The 9,910-nt window shown below is 54.3% G+C and overlaps 1 protein-coding gene across 1 annotated transcript in view; it reads left to right on the top strand.

Annotated features, from left to right (window-relative positions):
• The window catches only part of LOC105827437 (chromosome unknown open reading frame, human C11orf84), a 12,546-nt gene extending 6,902 nt beyond the window's left edge, over positions 1–5,644 (top strand). The window contains exon 6 of the mRNA XM_012665605.1: positions 4,846–5,644. Coding sequence (XP_012521059.1) covers positions 4,846–5,057 — 212 coding nt within the window. The 3' untranslated portion in view covers positions 5,058–5,644. The remainder of the gene's footprint in view (positions 1–4,845) is intronic.
• The last annotated feature ends 4,266 nt before the right edge of the window (positions 5,645–9,910 follow it).

The raw sequence follows: 9,910 nt of genomic DNA, 5'->3' as shown, positions 1-9,910 counted from the left end.
TGTGTGTGTGTGTGTGTCATTGCTTTATTTATTTGCCACGATAGGCCCCCCGTTTTCTAATCTTGGGGCAGCCCTCACCCTCTTCACGTAGATAACGGTTTTAACTGTCTCAAGTTTCAGCTTGAGTCACATTCCAGTCCTGCCTCCCTGAGACCATGTGTTCTCCTGGGACGTGAGCGTTCCCTGAGTCTCCTTCTCTTCGGTGGATCCCTGCTCTAAGTGGCTGGCCTCTCCCACTGTCTAATGGGTCTTCTGGTTTCACTCTTGAAAGGGAGCCTCCGTTTCGAGTTCTGGGGTGCCCTGTGCCCAAACCCCACCTATCTGGAGTGGTGAGTAGATGAGAAGAGAATCCCTGAGATTTTAGATTCCTTTGGGGTGAATGGGCAAAGCCTGAGAGGCACGGGGTTCAGCACGCTGATCGAATGACCTGAGAGAGATGCAGGAGATTGCAGGGCCTTCTTGGCCGAGGCAGGATTTGTGGAGGTTGGAGGTGGCCCGGAAGCTGCAGGAGACACTAAGTAGTGCAGCAGCAAGTGTTCCTGGAGCCCAGCCCTGAGGCTGGAAGGTCACATGAATAAGGCAGCTGTTGTTCCCAGAAAACTCTGTGTAGGGGCACAGGTTGGAGGCAGTGATGCTTTAAAGGACTAGTAGGACACCCGTGATGCTTCTGTGCAGAACAGAGCTCTGGACCCGAGCTTTCAGATGGTTTCAAGAACCCACGGCTTGTACAGAAGTCTCAGAAACCTATGAGGCTTCAGCCAGAATAATGTCTGTTTTCTGTATTGTTATGACTGAAGTCTCTGAAGACTTTGTCAGAATAAAGATTGTGCCACTTTCAAAAAAGAAGTTTAAAAACCATGGATTTAGAAGTTGGAAAAGGTCACTGGGGTTGGGTTCGCTGAGCTGATGTATGTGAATGTAAGGCAGTCTGGGAGGACTTTCTAGAACTTTCCGAGGACCTTGCAGGATGAGGGTGGGGAGAGTGTCCAGGCCAGGAGAGAAGGTGGGCCAAGAGGACACACTCACAAATAATGGAAAAAAGAGTCTCTTTGCCTTGCTGATGTTTAATTATAAAAGTAAGACCTAGAAATCTGGCTTAGGACACCTTGGCCAGATCCGGCGTGTTTCCAGGTGGACTACAGAGGAAGCATAGTGAGAGAACATGCACGAGTCTGAGCTTCCTGAGGGTCTTTACTTTTGTTTGTTGCTGTATCCTTAGCGCCTAAAACAGTGCCTAACACAAAGAAAGCCCTCAGTAAAAATTTATTGAAAGGGTGGGTGTATGATTGATAGCTGCCTTCACTTGTCATTCTGGTGGTGACATTTCCACAGTCCCTTTCAGAGATGGGCTTTGGTGAGAAGCAAGGGGAATGGGCTCAGCCCCACTCTCCGCAGCAGCAGCGGGTCTGTGTGAAATGTGCCTGAGCCCAGATGCACACATGGGAGGAAGGGTGAAAGTGACACTGGGAAGCACAGGAATTTGGGCAGGGACAATACAGGAGTGGGGGTGAGGAAGGGTCTAGCTTGCCCTGGGGGCTGCTAAATCCTCCCGGCTTGTTGTTCGTGGCCCTGGAGCTCTGATCTCTCTACTACCTCTCAGGCCTCACTCTCCTGACCTCCCCACCCACTATTCCTCTGTGGCCAGGAAGAATTGGCATTTAATTCCGTTGGCTTGAGAAGTCCATACCTCTTTTTTTTTTTGAGACAGAGTCTTACTCTGTTGCCCGGGCTAGAGTGTCATGGCGTCAGCCTAGCTCACAGCAACCTCAAACTCCTGGGCTCAAGCGATCCTTCTACCTCAGCCTCCCGAGTAGCTGGGACTACAGGCATGCGCCACCATGCCCGGCTAATTTTTTCTATATTTTTAGTTGTCCAGCTAATTTCTTTCTATTTTCAGTAGAGACGAGGTCTCGCTCTTGCTCAGGCTGGTCTCAAACTCCTGAGCTCAAACAGTCCGCCTACCTTGGCCTCCCAGAGTGCTAGGATTATAGGCGTGAGCCACCGCACCCGGCTGAGAAGTCTATACCTCTTGAGCCCTTACTATGTACTGAACTCTTCTAATACGTTATCTCACTAAATCCACACAACCACCAGTAAGGTATTATGATCCCCATTTTGCAGAAGAGGAAACTGAGCGTTGGGGAGGTTAGGCGGCTGGCTCAGGACCCTCAACCTAGTCAGCGGCAGCCTATTATATTTCCGCTACACCCACACAGGCGCCTCACCTACAAGCAGCATCCTCCTGCTCCCTCCCTCCGGCACCCAGGCCTGCCCTCCCCGTCACCCAGCTCTTCTGCATGTCCCCATCCACCAACGCAAGGCTGTGTGTCTCCCTTCTCAGCCCCTCCTCCCTCTCTAGCCACTGTCCCATTTGTCTCCAAACCTTTTCAGCAAAGCTGGAAAGCGTTTTCTACACCAGTTGCCCCTAGTCTGTCTCTCAAATCCACTTTAATCAAACTTTCATCCTCAACACACGAAAATCATTTCTTTGGCAAGGTCGCCATTGACATCCATAAAATTAAATCCAGGAATCAGTTCTTGGTCCTTCTCTTCCTTGATCTGATAGTAACAATGGACCCATCGCTCACTCCTTCCTGGAGACAACTTTCTTCCCTTGGCTTTTTGGGCAGCTGCTCACCTGGTTTTCCTCCTACCCCACTGTCTCTTCCTTCTCAGTTTCTCTCACTTGTTCATTCTCAGCTCCCAGAGTTGGAAGCTTATCATGGTGCTGTGTGTGTTCCCTTTCTAGAATGTGAGGGCCTTTAGGATGTTTGTCTGTTTCATGCACTATAATATCCCCAGTGGCCAGAATAGCGTCTGGCACAGAATAGGCACTGCTTATGTGTTTGGTGAATGAATAAATGATTAAATATCACCAGCCATGGGTCAATGTCAATACTCACTCCCTGGGAGATATCATCCAGGTTCATAGCTTTCAGTGCCATTTATGTGCTCGTAACTCCCAGCTCGACCCCTCCACCCTGGCTCTAGCCTCTCTTCCAGTTCCCCAGGTGACATCCCTCCTTGATTATCTAAAAGATCTCTTGAACTCGGCATATCCAAACTGAACCCCCATCTCCTTCCCACACCCCACCCACAGCCACTCTGCTCCTCCCCCATTTTCCCTTTCCCGGTAAACTGGCAACCCCATCCTTCAGTGTGCTGTGTCTCCAACCCCGTGTCAGTCTGGCAGCAGATCCTCCAAAATGAGTTCAGAGCTCATCTCCTGTCACCACCTCTGCTGCTGCTGCCCGAGTCCAGGCCGTCTCACCTGCTTCCTGTATCAACCTTCTAACTGGTCTCCCGGCTTGTGAGCTTTGCCCGCTGTGCTGTCCTCTCATGCAGCAGCCAGAGTGTCCCTGCGGAAAGCACAAGTCAGATCTGGGCACTCCTCTGCCCAGAACCCTCCAGTGCTACTCCTGTTGCACTCCAGATAAAAGCCAGAGTCCTCATGGTGACCAGGGAGCTGCCCCACGAGGCTCCTGACCTCTCCCACCGCACTGCACTCGCTCTGCCCGGGCGCTGGCTGTTCCTACAGCAGCCAGCATGTCCTCTGGGGCATCCGCCTTTGCTCGGAATGCTGTTCCCCCAGCCCTCCACAGAACTGACTCCTCACGTCCCCTGCATCTCTACTCACCTGCCAGCTCCCTGCTGCCCTGTCCCCTCTCCCTGGTATATTTTTCAACTTTGTATCTGTCTGTATATAACATACTGTAACTTTATTTTATCCTGTTTATTGGCTGTCACCATTAGAAGGTAAATTCCAGAAAGGCAGCTTGGTCAGCTCCATTCTCCATAGTTGTCCTAGCAACCAGAACAGTGTTGGGCACATCACATCGTAGTTGCTCAATAAATTATTGTTGAATTAATGAACAAATGAGTGGGATTCAGGCTTCTCTCAATGATCTTATAGTTTATCAGAGAGGTGAGCCCCCTTATGGGTACACAAAACAGAATTTGCTAAATGGTACAACCTGGTGGCAGCCTTTAAGTCATTTTCAAAACCAGCAAACTATCGTATATGGCAAAATCGTACCTGTTTCCTCTGCCACATTTTAAATAATCGTGTCTCTAAGAGTAGTATAGAAAAAAACAAATGCATCCTTCTCAATACAGACGGCTCCTTCGCTATATGGCGCAGCAGTTGCAATCACCATTTTCTGGTTTTGCTTTTCAGTGTAGTATAACTTGTGCACGTGTCCCCTTCACAGGGGACACGGGATGTTTTTATGGCTGCACTGGCCATGGCAGTCCATGTCTCGAGGCCCAGTTTTGCCCGTTGTGAGTAGCTTCTCCATCCAGCTAAGGTGGACGTGGGGTCCTTGTGACGTCGGTGTTGACTGTGGAGATAAGAGCCTGGTTGAACTTACAGGGCAGAGCCGGGTGCTCTCTGCCCCACGGAGTCCCTCCCGAGCTTCTTGGTGGTCACAACTATGCCTTAGACTGCTTCTGAGTGTTCCCACCCCACCACGTCTGCCCCACCAGGCCAGAACCTGCTAGGCTAGGATGCGCAGTAAGCGCGAGGTGAAATGGAGTCAGCTGCAGGTAAGAGTTGTGGGGAGAGGCACACAGCGCTAAGTGTCCGTGTGGCAGGACAGCGTCACAGCGAGTGTCTGTCTTGGGCCTGAGAAGGCTGTGGGCCTAGTGTTGGGTTTGGTAGTAGTCTTTGCATCAACCAAGAGTGGAGCCTCCTGTGGTCCTGGCTTCCCCTCAGACCAGGCACTGGGCTGTGGACGTCATGAAGGCCCTGGAAGTGGGGTTCAGCTTACAGAGCTTTCAGGGAGTATTCTCGTGGCAGGGTATCGGGGTGCCCTGACTCTGCTCTCTGCTCCCATCCCTGCCCAGCTCCCCCTCCAGGGCTCCGTGGGACGCTGGATCTCCAGGTTATCCGTGTGCGGATGGAGGAGCCCCCAGCAGTCAGCCTCCTGCCGGACTGGTCCAAGCACCCCCAGGGCAACAAGAGTGTGGGAGCAGGTGACTCCCCAGACTGGCCCGCAGTTTTGTCAGAATCCAACACCACTGTAGTGGGGGAGCCAAAGGCGGGGAGTGGGGTGTAAATTCTTGCTTTCTTGGGTGGGGGAGAGGAAGTGGGGGAAGAGGCAGCATGGCCCTTTGGCTTTTAACTCACAGCTGCCCAGCCTGGCCACCTGGAGGAGAGTAAGACCAGGTGCCAGGACAAGGTGGGGATGAGGGCAGCATCCACTGGTACCTCGGGGCACTGGAAACCGTCTACCCTGGCCAGGCCTGAGGGCAGCTGAGGCTGGCAGGGGCGGCTTAGGCTGCCCACAGTGGGGCATTGGGCCTGTGGAGAACACCTGTGTACCCCATCCTTTCCTGACCCAGACCTCTCTGCCCACGCAACCTCCTCCCACCCTCTCAGCCCCCCACCATTCTCCCCTGGCACAGTGCCTTACACGAGAGGTGGTCGTAACGGGGTTTGAACTGAGTCCCACTACCTCGGGGGACACCTCCCCTCCCTCACTTGTTGTTCAGGCCCCTATACCAGGAGGCCTCCATTACCTCTTCCCACCCCATCCCTGCAGAGGGCTCTCCGCGGCTCCGTTCAGTCCTGCTCTCCTGTTCACCTGTTTTCCTGTTGTATATATCACTGTTGTTGACAATAAATTATTTTTTTTTATTAAGAGAGTTCCGTCTGGGCTGTCATTTGGGGGTGGGGTTTGCTATCGGGAATCCAGCCTCCTAAAGCAACCTTGAGGGCAGGGTGGCTGGAAGGCCGTCCAGAAGGTGGAGTAGCTCCAGGACAGGACTTTGTTGGGCCCGTGGACAGGGGCTGCCTTGTGGTGGCAGTCACTGAGAGGCACCTCACCCTCCCCTCACCCCTGCTCTGGAATGGGGTCAGAAACACCTTTTCTTTAACACATTGTCCCTTCTGAGGTAGGCCTCGAAGAGAGGCCACTGTGGGGGCCCAGGGGTGCTCGCACCCAAGGCGCTGAGAATTACTGTGGCCTTTCTGAAGTGAAACGGTGTGTCCAGCCTGCAGGTGGAGAGATGCCCTCCTCCCTCATGTGGGTCCTAAACTCAGCCCTGCCTTCTCCAGCCTTTCAGGCCTGTACCCTGAGCTGCCCGGCTTCATCCCACCCTCTCCTGGGCTTAAGTGAACCGGAGCCCCGGCCTGGTCCCCATTCCCCGGCCATGTGGTGGCCTGCTGGGGGCTCTTTGCTGGGCTCCACACCCTCCTAAACCAAACCATCACAGGCAAGTATGGCGTCCCCCGCTTAAACCCCAAACGCCACTGACCTGTTTGGAGTCCAGGGGCAGGTGTGGGAAGGACGGGGCACCCCTGCCCCTGGGCTGCCTCGCTCATGATAAGGGAGTGGGGGAACATGGGGACTTGGAGGGCAGTTGTTCCCATGGGACACTGACAGCCTGATGTTGAGACTGACCAGAAAGTTTGCATCAGTCAGGAAGGTCCAGCCATGGGCGTAGTGTGCTGCATGCTCACCTGAGCAGGTGTCACCGTGGGCCAGCCATGCACCAAGCCAGGGGAGGGATCTCAGCTTTGTGGGCTCCTGGGACATGGTCCCTCCATCCCCATCTGACAGGCTCAGGAGGAGCCCAAGGATGTACAGGGTCCTTGTCCAGGGGAGGGTAAAAGACCGCCGCTCAGGTGTGGTGGAGAAAAGGCAGTGGCTGGGGACTTGGGATACCTTGTGTCCAGGTGGCCGCCCACCGTGTGGCAGCAGGTGGGCCACCGAACTCCTGTGCCCAACCACCACGTCTGCAGACTGGCAAAACTTGTATCCCACCTGACACCAAGGAACAAATCACTCAGACATCTGGCTCTAGACCCACAAGTATTACTGCAGGTAATTTCTGTCCTTGCAGTCATGTGACTGTGTTTACATCTATGCCCATGTGCTTTTAAAACAACATGGTCGCGTTGCTGGGTGTTTACACTTGAAAAAACAAAATTTCATTGTAAAATTGTGAAGCTAAATGCACCTCCGCTGCTATTACACGATTTACAGCTTGGCCCACTAGACTGTGAGCTCCTTTTGGGCAGGGACCAGGTTGTATTGACTTCGTTTTCCCAGAGCCCTGCATAGGGCCTGGCACATAGTAAGCGCTCAGTAAATGTTTGTCAAGTGCCCTCTTGGTGTGTATTCCTGTGTGACATTTCTCTGGGGCAAGCTGGTTCCTGGTGTGTGGTTCTCTGCACAGAGTGGTGGCCATGGTGACTGGGTGGGTGGTGGTTCCATGACTTCAGCCGCACATCCCAGCTGCAGGAGTCTGCCTGACCTCAGCCAGGACCCCAGGGACTCTATTATGAGTGTGTGTGGCCCGGAGCTGCCTGTGGGCACCTCTGGGCTTCCAGGGAGAGATGGAAAAGTGGGGTTGTGGACACGACTCCAGCGTAGAGTGTGGAAGGATGTTAGTGGGCATAGGTGACTGATCACTTAGGACTGCCCTGTTCACCCTCCCTCGAGAGCCCCCCACCTCCATCCCGGCACAACACCAGGGACCCCCAGGGCTGGTGGGAGCAACTGAATCTGAGTGTGTGCCGAGGCCTGACCATGACTTTGGGTGAAGGGAAGAGGGTGCTGCCGCCCCTGACTCCCCAGCGCTTCTTTGCTCTCTGAAGCCGGCCACCTCCCGCCCCTCCCAGCTGCATTCCTTGGAATGCCAGTGGGGGGAGTCTTTTTGGATACCTGAAAAGGAAAAACTGTTTTTCTACACCCACAACACTTGCGACAGCGAATGTCGGGGACGGGGGTTCCCACACTAACCAGACACCAAATGGGCGTCCTCTAATTCAGTTCTGACACTAGCGGCCTGGAGTCAGTGCAGACCTCACAGGTTAAGGGCTCAATCCCACAAAACTGGCCCCACTTTAGATGCCCAGGTTGCTGCCTATACTTCAGACCAGCCCAAAATTGGGGGTTCCCACAGCCTTCTCCTCACGTTTGATAATTTGTTGTAATGGCCAACAAGCATCAGGGAAACATTTACTTACATGAACTGGTTTATTATAAAGGATGATAGACTAACGGTCAGATGACTACATGAGGCAACATTCGGAGGGTCCCCAGCACAGGAGTTTCTGCCTTAATGGCATTGCGATATGTCGCCCTCCAGGCACTGACCCGGAAGCTCCCTGCACCTCATTGTTTAGAGTTTTATGGAGGCTTCGTTAGGCATGATTGATTAGGTCACTGGCCATTGCTGATTAGCTCAATCTCAGCCCTCCTCAGAGGTCAGGCAGTGGGGCTGCAAGTTCCAATCCCCTAATCACATGGTGTGTTCCTCCGGCTACCAGCCAGCCCCCTCCCGGAACTCAGGTGTGGTGGAAAGGGGCGCATTGCCTATAACAAGGACGCTCCTCTCACCCCATCGCTCAGGAAATTACGGGGGTTTAAATTCTGTGCCAGGAAGCAAGATGAAGAGCCAATATATATTTTTTATTATGTCACAATTCTGGTAACCCTCTCTCTCCTGTGGGCAAAGCTAGTCCGAGACACAGGAAGAAGTAGCCCCTGCCCCCCTGGAAGAGAAACCGGTATGTAGGAGAGTGGCTGGGAGTGGGGACGTTGGCGGGGCCCCTCTGCAGCGCCCAAGTTGTGCAACCGGTCAGGTCCGGGCTCTGCCGCTGCTGAACAGATGCTTCTCCAATCTGAGCTTCCCGTTTCTCTGCGTAAAACGTAGCAGTCACCCCCCACCCCACCCCACACACAGCTGGGCTGCTGGGTGCCTCAAGTGACAATGCATTTGGGGCCCTTTGTAGACTGTGAAGTCCTGCACACCCCTAAGGTATGGTGGAAGAAGAGGGGCTAGGGTGAGAGAGGGTCTCTGATGGGCTGGCAGCCTCTCCATGTCTGCCCTGCCCTGGAATCTGGGGAAGCGGCGCCCTGCTGGCCTCCCAGAGGCAGCACAGCAGGGAGGGGCTGCCACTTGTGCCAGCGGCAGGTCACAAGGCTCTATAGCAGCCAGGTGTCTGCTTCCCACCTCCCCAGAACCAGGGGTCTCAGCCCAGAGCCTTCACACCACCAAACCTGGTCCGTCCCTTCCTCCCCTAGAGGGAAGACCCCCATTCTGAGGACAAAAGCGCTAGCCTCTCTCTAAAGAAGGAAGAGGAGCAGGCTTTGTGGCCTTCCCTGCACCAAAGTCAATGGCTCAGGTCTGCTCGGGCCCCACCCTGCAGGACTCAGATCCCACAAACATTGATGGAGGACCCCCTGGGCAGGCACTACATTAGGAACTCTGGGGTGTAGACAGAACACCCTGGTTTTGTCATGGGTCACCCCACGTTGTGCCTATTATAAGGGTGAGGAAACCGAGGCACAGTGAGATGAACATGGTGACTTACCTGCCATTCCAGAGCTAGCAAAGGAGCAGAGCCCGGGCCCGGCCTGGGTCTGTCTGACTCTGGAGCACGAGCTGTTGTCTACCGCACGGGGTGCGCCTGGCACCCGAGGCCTGGCACCTGCTGGGATCACACCCCGTGCCTGGCAGTGCCGACTGGAGGGGCTCACCGCAGACGTGGGAGGTTGTTCATCTCACTTGTCCCAGGTGACAATAGCTGGGAACCGATGTGAGGGAGTCCCACTCCTCACCTGCCCCTTTCTTCAGAGATGGTCCCTGGGCCTCAGGTAGGCCCTGCCCTCACTGTGCGACCTCTGACCGTGGCTCAGGCTTTGTCTCAGTATTTGGAGGCTACAGAGGCAGTGTGACTGGTATGACGATGTCCACACAAGCTTGGTCACTATAGGGGGCATGGCATGGGGGGTCTCCTGTCACAGACGTTGGCCTGGAGCGAATCTCTCCTCTTGCCCACCATGGCACCCACATCTTCCTGGGTGAGCGGTTTGCTTCTGATGCAGGGGCCCGGGACTCCCCCACCGCCCTCTAAGGTCCAGTCTGTGATGGAAACAGCCACCCAGGGACAGCAGTT

The sequence above is a fragment of the Propithecus coquereli genome, unplaced genomic scaffold (assembly GCF_000956105.1).
Source record: "Propithecus coquereli isolate 6110/MARCELLA unplaced genomic scaffold, Pcoq_1.0 Scaffold120, whole genome shotgun sequence".
Classification (NCBI taxonomy): Eukaryota; Metazoa; Chordata; class Mammalia; order Primates; family Indriidae; genus Propithecus; species Propithecus coquereli.
The sequence above is the reverse complement of the archived record's forward strand: the minus strand, read 5'-3'. Positions and strand labels throughout refer to the sequence as shown.